Source organism: Cavia porcellus, unplaced genomic scaffold (assembly GCF_034190915.1).
Source record: "Cavia porcellus strain 051 isolate PalLab524CR breed Dunkin Hartley unplaced genomic scaffold, mCavPor4.1 scaffold_13, whole genome shotgun sequence".
NCBI lineage: Eukaryota > Metazoa > Chordata > Mammalia > Rodentia > Caviidae > Cavia > Cavia porcellus.
The window spans coordinates 46,067,800-46,084,806 of NW_026947496.1; the positions used below are offsets into that span (position 1 = coordinate 46,067,800).

Sequence of the window (17,007 nt, forward strand, 5' to 3'; positions counted from 1 at the left end):
GTTTTGCACAAAGAGGCAAGGCTATTGTATAAATAGGAGCAGCAGCTCCTGGAAGAGAGTAACTGGGGAGAAGCAGTAAAACTAAAATATTTTTGAAACTTTTGAGTTGTCTGTTGGGCTCATAAACTATGGTCCATATTCTTGACATAATATTGTGAAAAGCCTACTACATCTATAATCTTAATTATAGGCATAAGAACATACTGTAGTAGCGTTTTGTTGTGTCTTCTAATTTTCACATTTTACATCCAATAAAATTATTTATCTTATAAAGACAAATCAACTTGACATCAAAAATAGTTCCAGTACCAAGGGAAGGTTTTCAGTTATTTTAAAAATAGTGCTGGGCAAGAACTGTGTACCGAAGGCTAAATTTTATTTGGCATGCTGTGTAGCTGGAGTCACAAACTTCTGTTGAACTAGGATGTAAACTTAGTAAGTAAGCCCTCTGCCCCTAGAGGAATCCTCTTTTATGTAAAGCAGTTAAGTGATAAATTGACAGATGACTTTTTGGTTAGTATCAGAATATGACAACTGCACAGAATAGATTCGCCTTGATTTTCTTTTCTCAAATTTACAGTTTAATGGAAAAGCACAGAGGTTCATAAGTAAACTTTGAATGAACAACAAAGGCAAAGTAACATTTAGTACATTTTTGGAGTTCTGTATTTTACTGGTTATCTAATGACCATCACGTGAACATCTTGGCCAGCCAGGGCACCTGTGGAATCCTTTTATGAGAACGGCAGGCTGAGGAATCTGAGGCTTTTGACCGGCACCCTGGATTTTCTACCCCTCTACCCGTGTGAACTGGTTGAGTCACACAGTACATGACTTTAGCCTGCGTTGGGAAAACAAGAGGATCTGACTTGAGAGTTCCTTTTTTCTTTCTGTATTATCTTTATAATTTATTCTGTTATCTCCTTCAAAAAGATTCCGGGGCATTTTTCATCTGAAGAAGTGTAACAAACAAGACATCTACAGTTTAGAACCAGCACAGTGTCTGAAGTATCTAATAAAGTGATGGAATTCCACCCAAGTACAAGTCACACTCAATTAGGGGCTTCAAACTCAAATGTCTACAGAGACTGAGCAGGCCATCCTTTTCTATTCCTACATAATGTCTTTTGCAAGACTCAGTGCTTAAAGCAACAGACATTTTTTTTAAACACAATTTTGTGGGGCAGGAATGTGGGCAGATCCCATCCCAGTGTTTTTTCTGTCCAGTGATGTCCATGTGGGTTGGTGGTGTTCAGACATCCGACCAGCTGATCAGTACACCTTCCTCCCATGTTGGGCTCCTATGCAAGGTTGGCTGGAACTGGGCAAATGTCTACATTGGGCCTCTCTAGAAAGTAGTGTCAGGCTGGTTGAACATCTTACATGATAATTCAAGACCTGGACAAAGAATGTCTAGGAGAACTGCATGGAAGCTTCCAGGTATTTTATGATCTGGCCTTACAATGCCAGAACATCTCTTCTAGTGCATTTTCTAGCTAATGTAAATAGGCCCAGATTAAAGGGAGAACAAATTAAACTGCATCTTTCAATGAGAGGAGAAGCAAAGAGTTTGGGATCCTATTTGAAAACTTTATAATATATGTAATCTTTACTCTTAAGGCAAAAGGGTACAGTATCTGTTTGTGGAAGTTATACCAAAAACTGTTAATTATTACCCCTGAAGCATAAAACAGAGTCTAGGATGGGAGGGAGGCTTTTGCTTTTCATTTTATTTCACTTTAATTCAAAGTTTTTACAGTGTGTGTATATGACCTGAGAATTTTTTGAAAAGTAGTTTAATATGTAAATAAATTGGAGAATAATAAAGCTATAATTTTCTTTGTCTATAGGATTTTTTTAGCATTGGTTACTATTTCTTTTCTGATGTATCTGTGCAGATCAGAACTGTGTGCAATCGTATTTTATATTCACAGCTACACATGAGCTAACTGTGAACCATTTTTGTGCACCAGTTCAGATTTGAAGATAAAAGAATATATTTAATTATGCATAACATAAAGAAAACTTTTTTTAGCAATAACACAAATCAAAGTCAACACTTCATTTCAACTCTTGGTTAATTCATCTTGGAGCTCTCTTTTTGAAAAATATGAGTTATGAGCTTTAATTTAAAAAAAATCCCAGCCAATCATTATGCTGTTAAGACGGCTATTAATGACTAATCGTCATTGTCCTTACTGAAATGTATTGTTTTTAGTGAGACCATTTAACAGAAACATTTAGTTAAAGTACAAGTAGAATTTTGGTTTAATTCCAATCACTTCCGGAGTGAGCCAGACTTTGTCCTAAAGACACTGGATTTTTTTCATGAAAGAGTATTGTACAATACAATTTTTCCTGAATTTAAGAGTAATTTCCTAAACTCTAAGGCATTATTCTTTATTTTTGTCTTAGATCTATGGATATCAAACTGGATACAATTTTATGACATTCAAGCCCTTTCAATTTACAGATGAAAGAGATCATCTTGTTAAATTCTTTTAAGCTTATGGCTCTTAAACTTGAGTGCACATCACAGTCTCTTTGATTGCTTATTAAAACACAGATTGCTGACCCCATCTACGTTTCTGATTCTGTGGGTTGAGGTGGGGTCTGAGAATCTGCCTTTCTGACAAGTTTCTGGGTGATCCTGATGCTTTGGGCTTGGGGATCACCATTTGAGTACTACTATTTTGATGTAATTCCTTCTCTGGAGAGCTTTTATTTTCCCCCTCTTTTAGGTAAAAATCTTTCAAGAGTGATGTTTTTATTTTTTTAAACTTGATCAACGCCTAACTAGATTCTATGTTTCTCTATTTCAACTTTCTAAGCAAAGCATACATACTCTTGACATTTTTCCTAAACTGGTCCCATTTTTCTTTTTTGGGATCCCCTAAGACAAAGTTCTGCCACAAATAATCACACCGATGAATATCAAACACCCTTGCACTGATCATTCCCTGTTCTCCATTGTTGCTTATGTGCTTGGTTTTGACCCACGGAGCTCACCCGCTTGTAGGTGTTTGAGACTAGGCACAGATACACATCATATATGTGTCTACTCCTTCTGATGAAGGATACCTCTTGAGATTCCTGTGGTTTGCTGTGCTGAGCACAACTTGACTTAAAAGTTTTAGATGACTACTGGTTTAAACAGAATAACCTTCCTTGGTGACCTGTTGGTTTGTGATCATCCTGTATACCATAGGAGCAATTGGCTTGGCATCAACACATTATAACTTGATGTATTTTGAAAATGAACCCTGGGTTATAAAGAAAGCGGGTGAGGGTTGAATTGCTCAGGTATTGCCCCAAAGGAGACAGGTCCATGTGATTAGAGTCAGACCATTTCTTTCAAACTTATGGAGCACTTGGTCTGTGACAAAGTACAGGCTGGGCCTGAGAAGGTGAGTGGGGTATGTCCACACAGACCTAGCATCAGCCCCACATGAGGGTGGTGAAGTGGGTTTGGGCGGGGACACTGGGCTTGGGTATACCTGCATTGCCTGCTGGCCGGGCTAATGTGCATCTTCATTCACGCTGATGTACTACCACTTGAGAAATGAATATAAACACTTCTGATGACTGTCCCAAAACTATAGTGCTATCCTGCCTTGTCTTGACTTGGGTTTCCATCATAAGCTTCCACAACTGAGTAGTTTAGACAACAAACATTCCTCTCAGTTGTGGGATCTATAATGCCCAAGGTCAAGGTCTGGAAAAGTTTGGTTTCTAGTGCAGGCTCTCATCCTGTCCTGCAGATGGCCACCTCCTTGCTGTGGATCTACATGGCCTTTCCTTAGTGTGTGTACAACATGGCGAGGAGATAGGAAATGAGGGCAGTGATTTTATGAGGAGGGCCGGGCTTCATGACCTCATCTCCCCGTAGTCACCTCACAGAGGCTCCATCCCCAAACACCCTTTTACCGGGGCTTCAGGCTTCAGCATAAGAATTTGAGGAATATAAACTTGTCAGCCTGCAAAATGCCTGTTGTTTGCTTAACCAATTCCCAGAGTTAGAAAGTCGCTGCTCATAGTGCCTCTCCTCACAGATGTTCCTTTATCCTTTGGACTTTTGTCATCTGCTGTCATTAGAGGTAGCACTGTTTTGGAGAAGAGAAAAGCAATGAATACTTTTATCGGGTTCGTTAAGTGTGCATCATAAGCTTATTGCCCTTATCAGAAGCTTGTAGGGTAAATTTGATTAGCACAGATTTAGGGCCTCTCTTTTCTGGATTCTAATTTCCCAAATAGTTTCTTGAGTTCAGTATTGATTTCTGTTTTATGATAATACGATTGTAGTTCAGATAGAAAATCCTTGAAGATAGTTTTTCTAAGTGGATCTCGAAATGAATTTGAAAATGTGAGAATTTCTTTAGGCATGTTCTGAGATTGTGGTCAGTGGAGTGGTCCTGTATATGTGTTCTAAAATCAATAGCAGGAAAGTATTAAACATATCACACACTGTACATCTGAACTTTATTGAACTATGTAAGTTTATTGAACTATGTAATATTTCTGTTAAATTGGAAATCTTTGTTATATTCTCTTAAAGTTAAATTAAAAGAGTTGCTACACTCTCATCAATTGGTTGGACAGACAAGGTTGTTTTTACAAGTAAAGAAAATTAAAAATGGAGACAGAAGAACAAGACAAAGAACAGAGTCATATGCTAAGTATTCTAAAATTGAAATGGTGCAGAAGACCTATGTCTCTCCCAAAATGTTTGACTTCCATGTATCACTGAGAAATCTGTATCCTTCCATTTCAACAGAAAACCAAGCCCTTGATGACAGAATTCTCCATCAAGTCCACCATTATTTCTCGTTATGCCTTCACCACCGTTTCCTGCAGAATGATGAACAGAGCTTCTGAGGACCAGGATGCTGAGTTCCAGATGCAGATTCCAGCTGCAGCTTTTATTACTAACTTCACCATGTAGGTGACACACTGGTTGGAGGGAGATGTCTATGTGGGTGGTCAGAGTGGCCCTAAGATGGTGTAAGGGCCATAGCCTTTGACTGTGAGAATTTGTATCTCATTAAGAATATGAACCCTTATATATAGATCAGAAGGTTGCCTTCTTTCCTTCCCTCCTTCCTTCCACCCTCCTTTCTTCTCTTCCTTCCTTCTTTCCTTCTTCCTTTTCTTCCTTCCCTTTTCCTTTCTCCCCTTTCTAGTCTCTTTTGTTCCTTTCTTCCTTTTTTCCTTTCCTCCATCCTGGTCCAGTCTGGGCCAGGTACTCTTTAAGAGGACTGGTATACTTCTATTTTTAAAAGTTGCTTTGCTCCAGAGATTTCAGTGGGGAAGGGCAGTCAATGAATTAATGAATTAACAAAGGAGATCATTTAGATAGTGGTAAATGTTATAGTATAAAGAAGGCAAATAGAATCCAGAGGAACTTTTGCAGTTGGAGAATCAGAGAGGTGCCTTGGACCATGATTAAGTGTAGACCCAAATAAATAGCATGAAATTTTGTGTACTAGATTGCATATATTTCCTCTTTTTCTGGCCCAAGAGATAAAGATATACCAAACAGGGTAGGTGTTTGAGTTTAATGTTTGGTATGGGTAAGATTGAAGTTGAAGAATCTTCATCATGGAAGTTTGAGCAGATCTTGTGACTTTTCTGCTGGAGAATATAAAAGCTCCTGGACTATGTCTCACCATTGGAACCTGTTAAAAATTGCCCTAGAGTGAAATGAATGACTCAAGGTTGGTGCCCTAGTCTGGAGCAGATCCTATCTGCATATCCAAGAGGCAAATAAAACCATGAGTTGCCATGGTTTTGAGTTCCCTGTTTGGATTTGTCTTGGAACTGTGTGCTGTTAACACAGCTGTCTCTTGGGTTTCAGGCTTATTGGAGACAAGTTGTATCAGGGTGAAATTACAGAAAGAGGAAGAAAGAATGGAGATAGGGTAAAGGAAAAAAGGAATAAAACTGCAGAAGATAATGGGTAAGTATTGTTTAATTACAGATTAAAGTCCAATGAAGCAGTGTCATACTTTCTATCCCTATGCCTACCTAGCTTTTCTTTCCCTTCAAATATTTTTCTTTTTGATTAAAGTAATAAATATATCTGTTTAATAATATATCAGACAAACATTTATAACAAAAGAGAAAACTTTTCTATGCTTTTTGCTTAGTTCTTCCCAGCAACACTTGCTTCTAATATTTTTGTGGTTTTCTTTACCTAACTTTAACTTCTACGATAATGTTGCTTTTTCTTGATTTCTTAATAAGAATAAGATATTATCTGTTGACTTTTCTGTGAAGGAATAGAATTTAGAAAATGTATAAAACTTCTCTTCATTTTAATTTTTATATTATTTTATTTCTTTTTTTTTTATTGGTACCCGGGATTGAACGCACCACCACCTGCTTGCAAGGCAGGTACTTATGCCGCTGAGCTAAATCCCCAGCCCCAAGTATTTTATTTCTTCTATCAATAAAGCATTTAGATTATTTTATATTGTCCCTACTCTGAAGTGATAATAGTCTACCTTTCACTTTGACTGTCTTATTTCCTGTGAGAATGTTTTGTAATGTAATCATTTACATTTGCATTGTCAGAGTTATTAACATTTAAATTCTAGTCTGTAATGATCCTTGTAATCATTGTCTCTAACCTGAATCTGAACACTTAAAAATCAGTAAATAGTGTTTGCTTTTTAATGACTATATAAATCACATGAACTGCAGAGCCATCTGGTACACTAACATGTACCAGCCCTACACAAAACTCTCCATTCTCTTTGCAGCAAAGTAACCTAAAGAGAGTGATATAAACTCATAAACCTGACTTTGTTCTTTAATAAAATAGCAGAGCTTCAAGCTAGTTCTCTAAAATCATAGACCATCAAAAATCTGCAGCTGAATCTTGTTAGTGAGAATGCAACGTCTCACTCTCGCCTGGAAGACCTGAGCTCTGGGTTTGCTTTGACACAGAAAAGCAAAGGCAGTCCATAGCGTCAGATGAGAGATTTTCAGACACAACATTCCACATTTATCTTACTGCTCCAGTTGCCAAGGACACAGAACTCTAAGTCTTCCTCAAGGTACAGGCCAGTATTCATGGCTTTACACATAGCTTGGAGTCTGTCCAAACATTGGTTTCTTGACCTTTTGCTTTAATTATACCCTGCCCTTCCCCCAGCCCACAATAACCTTGTCTCTTTCTTTGTCTGGTGAGATGCCGTGCAGTACCTGTGGTATGTGGTCTCCCTTGCTGCAGCAAATTTAGAAAATCTCACTTTGCTGAATTATAGCTGTGTGCCAAATCATTTGCATTAAATTGTTCAGAATCATGCCAGTGTTTGGTTTTTTCCATGAATTTGTCACTTCTTTTCATTCATTCTGTCCAATGCGCACTGAAACTTTTCCATCTATTTTTCGGTTCCTGGAAGGAGGAGTACAGGAAGGCTGTGAGCTAGTCATTCTATTCTATACGGGCTTGGAATGACCTCCCTTTATTTAGTGCCCCGTCTCAGTTCTACCCACGGCATCCTCTGCAGAAACAGTCTGCAGTTTCTCCAAGATTCTTCCAACAGCTTCTTCCAGCATGTTCTGAGCTAAAACATTTTTCTCTATGCAATCCCCCAAGTCTTCAAAAACTTTCTGAACTGTTCTTTGCTAAGGGTTGCCCCTCCCACTCCTGATTTTTGGGTGGTCAGCCTGCCATCTTGCCTCAGAGAACCCTCACTCTGAATACTGACAGCATTTGGAATACTTGATAATTCTGTAAGTGTTGTTTCCTCTTTAAACGTATTTGTTAAATTTTAACAAGGTGCAAAAGCATGATAATGGATTAGCTAGTCAATAAAGTGCCAGAATTCATTGGCCATCAGTAAAGGTCTGAATGCAATGCACAGCTTGACTCCTAAGCTCCCTCTTCTAACAGTTCATCTGTGCAAGGGTTCCTTTCCCAGGGGTCTGTTTTGGAGCCAGGTAGGAGGGGTCAGCAATCTGAATTCTGTCCTGTTCAGTATCCTTCGGCCCTTGGTAACCCTCCTCTAGCCCTGATCTTTGCTTCTTCCAAAACTCAACTTATTTTCCTTTCTAAAGATGCACCCTGCTGTGCCCACTGGTCTCCCTGGCCTGCCAGTGTATTATGGCAGGTATCTGAGGGCACCCATGGAGCTTGACTTTTCTTATTCTGAGCCCTGTCTGTGGCCCCTTATGCTCCTCTGACAGGGCCGAGGGGACTGACACGTTCAGAGCCACTCTAGTGATTCCCAGCAAGGGCAAGGCCGCCTTCCTCCTGAGTTACGAGGAGCTTTTGCAGAGACGCCTTGGCAAGTACGAACACGTCGTCAGCGTGCGACCGCAGCAGCTGGTGGGGAGGCTGACAGTGGACGTGACTGTCCTGGAGAGGTCTGGCATCGTGGGCCTGGAGGTGCTGCCTCTTCGCAACAGCAGGCAGAAGGGCAGCGCGCGGGCGGAAGGTGAGTCCTGCGCGCACGGAACCCAGAGCTGACACACCTGAGCTGCCAGTGGCTGCAAAGAAATCTCTGGAAGAAATAGCATCTTCCAAAAAAGACTGACTTTTTGTGGAAATTAGAAAGACAGCAACAAAGCAAACACAGTGTCCTGTGAAATTTTAGTTTCAAAGAGGTGGTTCTAAAAAAACCTTTAAATTTTTTGAGACAGAAATTCCACTCTGGGGAACGTGTTGCAGCAAAGCATTTAAATATTGTGGATGTGATATTCAGGAACTTGCCTGATTATACTTGTAGTACATAGTAAAAACATTCCTTCAGCTTAAATATTCAACAATATGGAAGGCAGTAGAATACACTGATAAAAACAATTTGGCACGTGACCAGAAAAAAGCAAAATTGTACATACACTATAATATCAAATATTTTAACTATGCTAAATAAAAAATTGGTAAAAGATAAGAAATGTATGAAATAATTATATTATGGGCATGGATGGGATTATACGGTTGTTTTCTAAAAATCTGGTTTTTAACATTCAGCAGTGTTAGTCTTTTTTGTTTGAGGCTGGGGGTTGAACTCAGGGTCTTGTGCATGCCAGGCAACTACTCCCTCTGCCATTGAATGTGCCCGCCCCTTTTTCTTAAATGAAAAAATGAAAAATATATACTTTAGATTTTATTTAAGATACAAACATTTTGGTTCATTAGCAAAATCACTGAGGTTAGGTTTTTCTCCAATTCCAATTTTTAAAATAGAATTTCATTTACCAAAATGATCATGAAAAATTCAAAGTCGTCTAATCTTAATCACCATTATTTTTAACTAATAGTTTACATGAAATATTTTCTTATGTTGTATACTATAATTAATATACCAATGAGGATTAATGGCAAATGAACTTGAGGGAGATATATTAAAACTTGTACAAGGATTAGAATGACATTTCAATGAATTGTGACACTGCAGGAAGAGAAATGCTAAATGATAACCAAGTAAGTGAAATATGCAGAATCTGAACAGAGTCCTGGTGGGGCTTCGTGGACAAGGATGCCTTCGAGAAGACTGGAGGAAAGGAGAGAAATGATTAGACAAGTGGAATAAGAGGGCATGGGTATTTAATAGAAAAAATATATATAAGACTTGGAGCGGGTATATGGAAGTGCAAACAGTGTGGAAGAAATGCTTCCTCACCCCAGCATACGATGTAGTGGAATAACTTTACGTGTGACAGGTTGTTCACCCTCAAAGACTTGAGTTCCCCTGCCTCTGGGTGGACTCAGGTCCTTTGCTACAAGATGACCACAAAATCTGAATTTGTCACAAAACTATTGCTAAGGGCTCCCTACTTGGAAATAACATGAGATACAACACACTATCTTTTTTCTTTTTCTTTTCTTTTTTTTAATGGAAAAATACACACCACTCTTGAATGATGTTGGTGGTAGTTATGTAGTTAATGGATTTAAGTTCACTTACTGACCATTACCTTGAAAGAAATTAGTGCAACCATCTATAGTCACACATCTATAAACAAGGATGACTGCTGTCTTGTAAGGTCATGGTGAAGTGTTAGTGGGAGTAAAGAAACTGGCCCTGATTACAAGCTTAAAGATTATTAAATATTGTTATCATTTTTATGATTACCTGTTTGCTCTTCTCCTATGAAAATGTTATAAGATCATAATGCCTTTGAAGACAGGCGAGAGTCTTACTAACTTTGTCTCGTGTTTAATTCAGTGCCTTTTATATAGCCCATCACTGAGTATATTCAAATTCGAAAAGGAAAGCAAACACATACACACATATTGGAGAATGTTTTAAAATTTCATTTTTCTTCATTTGTAATCTAGAGGGAAATTTCCCCCCAAAAATCATAGGAAGGTGATATTTTTCAAGGGCTAAGAAGGCTCAGACCGAGTTGGCAGGATCTTGTGGGAGGACAGAGTATCTGAGAGGCATGTCTGGGAGGAACAATGAGGGTTGGTAAACCTATCTGTAGGAGGTTTTGAGGGCAACCACACTGTAGAATGAAATGCATACGCTTTGCCTAATTTTCAGAACCGCTGCGGTTCTACAGACTTGAGTGCATGTTGTGGTGTGTGTTCATGTGTTTTACGATTAGATTATAATTGTTGGCTGAAAAAAGTTGCTCACTGTTTTATATTCAGTGTCTTTTCAAGGTCATTGATCTCCTGGGATCTGTTTATTTTTAAGAAAATTGTTTTCCTAATTCTTTGTACCAAAACAGATCCTTTGCCTTCCAGAATGTGGAGATTTCACGAGCGTTTCCCAGAGCTTAGCGCAGAGGACTAATTCCCTTTTTGCTACATCTCATGTGCATCTTTTTTTTTTTTAAAAAGCTCAGCTGGTATTATTCCTGCAAAATGAAAGCCTCAGCAGTAGGTAGCACAGGATGTTGTGATTTTGTCTGGACACCACAGCATGTTTCCAAAAGAAATTCAGGGAAGAGAGCAAAGTAGGATTGGGCTTGCAACAGAGCATGCTCGATAGCTGTGTGTAGGTGGCCCTGGCCTCCTGTGTCTGCTGGCGTTAAGAAATCAGATTTCTGCCATTTGTCTAAGCAAATCTGTGATCACTGGAGCCACTTTCACCTTGATTCTGGGTGAGGACTACTTCAGAGAGCCCTTCCTGTTCCTCAGCTCAGTCCAGGAAGTTTATGTTTGTACTCCCATGGAAAAGGTATTGGAATTCTAGCAAGTTATTTCCAATCTACACTTCCAGTGAAACCCATGGGAGGAATAAAACACATACGTATAGCTACGGGGAGCCAAGGGGTCCTAAGTCTGGCCAGGATGAAGGTTCACTGGAACAAAGGCCTCTACCCAGGGCCTAGCCTGGGTTTTATTAATTCGTGAGGAAGGGAGTGGCTTGAGGATGAGGGACTGTGAGGATGGTGGGAGATACATATGTACTGTGATCTGGACTAGCTAGGAGGCCTGAGAGCACTTCTGCAATGTGCAGAGAGAAGGATGTGCAGAAGGACCAATCTGCGTAACACAATTGAGATAGCATTTAATGTTTTGGGGGCCAGTGCTTTAGTTCTGATCTGCAAACGTTTCTGCCCTGGGAAGTCACAGCCTCTTACCTCGAGGTTCAGTCCCAGTTGACAGCCCTGGAACCATGGCACTTAATCCTGCCTGGTTCCACCATGTGTTTGGGAGTCACACAGTGACTGTCAGACTGTCGCCTAGCTTCAAAAATAAGGCATCAGTAGCTCAGATAGCCCTATTTACATTGCATAGAGCCAACTGAAGGGGAAAGGGAATGGCCTGGCTAGCTCTGTACATATCAGTACATGGAGACAGGGCCAGGTTTAGCCAAAGTGGAGATAATTGCTTTTTGTTCAAGGAGAATAGGTCAGGTTGTCCTCTACAGACTACTGTGTGTTACATACTAGACTAAGCCCTTTGCTTATAGTGCTATCTCATTTAATCTTTATGATCACTATCTTAGGTTATATTTTTAATCCTCATTTTATTTATGAAGAAACTTAAGGGCCAGAAATATGGACAGCATCTTATATCTATTTATCACTAGAAACAAAAAGTAAAAATAGATCTTTCTGACTCAAGTTCGTGCCCTTAATCATTGTTCTGTCGTCCCTTCTCATTGAGTAGAGGATTGTAAATTGTATATGTTCAAATTCTAAGTCACTTCATAGTTAAATATAAAAATAAAAACACAGGTTAAAAATCAACATAATCTATTTTTGCCTCAGCTTTCTTGCCTGTTGGGTCAGAAATAGACCGCTATCTATTGGCATCTTAGTGTGAAAGTTAATTATGTGAGATATAAATTAGAAGCTAAAGCATTATAATTTCTATATTATTAAAATAGTAAACACATGTAGATGGATCAAAATCTAATGGCTTACAAATGAGTACAGTAAAAACCAGACTCCCTCTCTATTCTGTCCTTCTGCTGTTTACTCTTTTAGTCCTCCTTAAAATATTCTGATGCATGTGGGTTCAGTGGAACAGAATATGGCCACACATCACTTAATGACTGGAAACATCCTGAGGTCTCTGACTTTAAGCTATTTGCCATTATTTGAACATCAAAGAGCATCTTTGCGCAGCTTAGGGCAGCTGAACTCCGTGGCCCCTTGGTTCAACCGAGAGGCACCATGTGGAAGAGATGCATGAGGCTACTTCCAGAGCAGTGCAGCATGCTGTTTCACAGAGAAAGTCTTTTTACAAGTAGAAGGAATAGACTCTAAAATCATGTCAGAGTATAGCATAGGAGATAGTAACTTAATAAGCCAGAGGCATAGTCATTTATTTTCATTATCAAGGAGTATGTACCATATATAATTGTATGAGGGAGTGATAAAAATATACATCAAATGTTTATTAAAATTTATTACAGTAAAATACATACACTTTCCATTAAAATACTTCACTTTGAACATAGTTATTCCATTCTGCTACTTTTTGAAGCAGTTCTGGAGCTCCTGTTCCATGAGTGTCTTTATGAATTGTGATCAGAATACAGGGAATGCTGCTGCTGAGTGCCATTCAACGGAAAAGCAGACTCCTAGAATGTTACCGTGCCCTCATTCACCTTGTTCACCAGATCTGCCGCCACATAACTTCTCGCTCTTCCCAAGTCAAAATGACCATGAAAGGTAAACGTTTTAAAAGGACTCAGAACTGTTGGGCGACCACGAGCGCACAATTAGACAGTCACAAAAGAGAATTTCCAGAATTTTGCTTCAAAAAGTGGCCAGAATGATGGAATAAGCACATTCAAAGCAAAGGGGAGTATTTTAAAGGGGGTTAACAGCAGTGTGTCTTTGACTACTATAAATGTTTACATTTAAACATTTGCCATAGTTTTCCGTCACACCTGTTTGTGCTGTATTTCCATATAGGCAGTGGTACCGTAGGTGTGTTTATGGCAAGATCACTACGAACATGTAGATAATGGGTTGTACTTGACATTATGACAATTTTGACCTTACTAGGTGATAGGAAACTTCCACCATTATTATCTTTACAGAACCATCATAAATGTGGGCCATCAGTGACCAGAATGTATCTGAAATGAAATAGTTCCTAGAATGTCACAGAGATGCATGTGTTCTGAAGACACACACAGAAACAGATGTTCCAGCTGTGCTGTTGGAACAAGGCCAGCTGTGCCACTATCTGTGCTTATGATTCTATCTTATAAGCTTCCTTCTGCCCCACCTAAATTACTGTTTTGACTATGATTATCATTGTTTTTGGTGGAAAATTTTAATTTATGACTAGATCCTTGATAACTAGTGGTAAGATAAAATGAGATAAAATGAGAAATGAGATAGCTATCTTTTTTATTATATCTTTGATTTTCTACCTGTAATTCTCAAACCTGACTATATCTAACAGTAACCTAGAAGGGTAGGAAAAGAAATGTATATGACTGAATCCCACCATAGAAAAGTGAATTAGGATGGATCGAGGTGGATTTTAGGGAGCTGTTTAGGGATGTGATATTCTATAAGTTTCTATGAGAAGCTTTAAGGATTTTTTAAAATTAGTTATTCATAGGGTTAAAGGATAATGCTAAATAATTTTTCTGCTATAGAACAGGCATGATTTTATAACTTTATCCTTTATATTCTTTGTTTTTTAAATGACATTTTTATTGAGATTTGATATACACAGTATGAAATTTATTCATTTTAAGTGTACAGCTCAGTACTTAGTAGTGTATTTGCAGTTGTGCAACTGCCATCATAACCCAATTTTAGAACATTTATGTCACCCTCAATACATCTTTGTACCTGTTTACAGTCATTCCCTGTTCCCACCCCAGCCCGAGGCAGCCACTAATCTACTCCTTATGCTTTAGGTTTCTGGCAGCTATCTTTTTTAAAAGCACCCCAGGTGCTTCTGATGTTCACCTTCAGGTTGGGAAACTTTACTTTGGGCTTCTGAGCAGAATTTAGAGCCATTAACTATGTCAAGATTCTGATTAAATAAATAGCTTTTAAATTAAGATTGTTTTTAAATTCCATGTAATCCTAAGAATACCTTGGTTTTAGATCTTTTTAAAAAAATGTGTACTCTTCCTCTTTTCCAAAAAGTATTTACTTCAAGAGGAAGGTCAATGTAGAGTTGTATATACCATAGAAATAACAATATCCAAACTTCTGCTCATCAGTATAGGAACTTTAGAGGAAGAACTACTAACAAGAAATCCCAATGGGTCATTTCCTTCTGAGGGTTGCCCCACTACGTACCACGATCCTCTGAACCTGTGATCAGACCACTGGTCCTAGACCTGCAATGTTAGTGAAACATCAAAGCACCATAGGCTCCAATTGCATTTCACCTTTATAGCTATCATCACAGCCTGTGTATCTCCTGATAAGATGGTCCCTTGTGGTGGGGAAGGGGATGCTACTTCTTGTTTGCCAGCCTGCGTGCTAGAAGGGGCTGGAGTCTGGCTGTTCCAGTCCGGCAGGAGTGTGCTTTTGGTGCTGTTTCCCAGACTAGGTTGCTTGCTTGCTGATGTGTCCTTTGTTCTCTCTCCTTTAACTTGTTATTAAAAGGAAATTTTAGTTCCTATATCAAGGTGATCCTTGTAACTATTGCCACATTCTCGTGCCATTTGGTTCACCGCTGGGGAGGGCTTTACACTCAAGAACTTGGAGTAAGGGTTGGGGTGTGATTCAGTGATGGAGGGCTTGCCTAGCATGTGTGAGGCCCTAGGTGCGATCTCCAGCATCACCAAAAAGAAAAAGCAAACTACACAAAAGAGACAGATCAAAGCTTTATGTTGTTTAAAAGACATTCTAAAAAGATAGCCTCCAGAATGGAAGCAAATATTTGCAAAACACATGTCTGACAAGAGCCTGGTGTACAAAATATACAGACAATTCTTATGACTCAACTATACAAAAGGACAAATTGCTCAGTTAAAATATGAGCAAAAGGGGCTGGGGTTATAGCTCAGCAGCACAGTGCCTGTCTGTAAGGCATGAGGTTGTGAGTTCGATCCCTAGTACCAAAAAAATAAAAAATAAATAAAAATACAGATGGAGGATTTAAACAGATATTCTTTCAAGAAGGTAGACCAGGGGCTGGAGGTTTAGCTCAGCGGCATAAGCCCCTGCCTTGGAAGCAGGCAGTTCGATCCCCAGTACCAATAAACAGGAAAAAGACAAAACAAACAAACAAAAAAAAAAAAATCAAAGAAGATAGACCAATGATCAGTAAACATAAAAAAAGTTCTAAAAAACCATGAGTTATTAGGGAAATGTGAGTCAAAACTACAATGAGAAACCATTTCACACCAACTAGGACGTCTTATCCTGGGGAAAAAAGAAAGAAAATAACAGTGTTGGTTGTGTGGATTATATACTTTTGATGAGAATATAAAATGCTGTAGCTCTGTGGAAAACATTTGGAGTTCCTCAAAATGTTAAACCATATGATCCAGCAATTCCTCTAGATCTATAATCCTGAAGAATTGAAAACAGACGCTCAAATACAATATGCGCACAGGAATATTAAATGCAGCCCTTTTAACAATAGCCCATCAACAGTGGATGGATGAACAGAATGTGCCATGTGCACAAAATGGAATGGCACTTGGGCACAGGAAGGAATGAAGCGTGACTTCAGGTTGCCGCATAAATGAACTTGACAACACTATGCTAAGCGAAAGAAGCTAGACTCCAAAATTCACAGATTATGTGACTCCATTTGCCAGAAACATCCAGAACAGGCAAATCCATAGGGACAGAAAGCAGATTGGTGGTTGCCTGTGGGTACAAGAAGGTAGGGATTCGGGATCACAGTCCAGTGTTGCAGCATTTTCTTGCAGGTGATGAAGATGTTTTGGAACTTAGAGTTGGTTGTTACATAGCAAAGTGAATGTATAAATGCTGTCAAATTGTTTATTTTAAAATGGTTAATTTAACTTTCTGTGAGTTTTACTCCAATTTTAAAATATGATGTTCCAGGTTGGTAGACTCCCACTCCTTCTGGGAAACCCTAAAGCAAATCTGCCTTGTTCTGTGGCCCTTCTCTGTGGGTCTTTCACATGTCCCAGAAAGCCAATGATAGGAATAGATGGAACTCAGTGTGTGGCTTGCCTTTTAATCATGTCATCCTTATGCAAGTTTCCTATACAATTTTGACTTCCAAATTGTCCTGCCGAGCGTTGGTATCACAGGGGTGTGCCACCATACCTGACTCTACAGCTGTCTTTGAAAACAAGTTAATGATTAGCAAATACAACCTTCAAGATCTAGTCACCTTTGTTTTGAGACTGGTACAGCACCTTATATTTCAGTAGATGCCTAATAAGGGGTTGAATAGAACGTGATTTAAATTTCTATTTATGTTTTTCTTTATTCCCTTAACATCATCATACTGTCTTTTGCTGTCAGGCTGTCATAGGGCTGTATTCTTAGGCCCCTGGGACGCTACTTGCGTAGAATAGATACTGTTCTCTAAATATTTGTTCAGTACACTAAGGGATTAATAATTATTGGTCATGAAAGTGCTATTAGATATTCAATATGTTCCTGGCTTGCCTTGGTTAATTG

At 38.9% G+C, this 17,007-nt stretch overlaps 1 protein-coding gene across 1 annotated transcript in view; it reads left to right on the forward strand.

Annotated features, from left to right (window-relative positions):
* The window catches only part of Itih5 (inter-alpha-trypsin inhibitor heavy chain 5), an 83,717-nt gene that overhangs the window by 14,464 nt on the left and 52,246 nt on the right, over positions 1 to 17,007 (forward strand). The window contains exons 3-5 of the mRNA XM_003473519.5: positions 4,775 to 4,938; positions 5,855 to 5,956; positions 8,194 to 8,444. Coding sequence (XP_003473567.3) covers positions 4,775 to 4,938; positions 5,855 to 5,956; positions 8,194 to 8,444 — 517 coding nt within the window. The remainder of the gene's footprint in view (positions 1 to 4,774; positions 4,939 to 5,854; positions 5,957 to 8,193; positions 8,445 to 17,007) is intronic.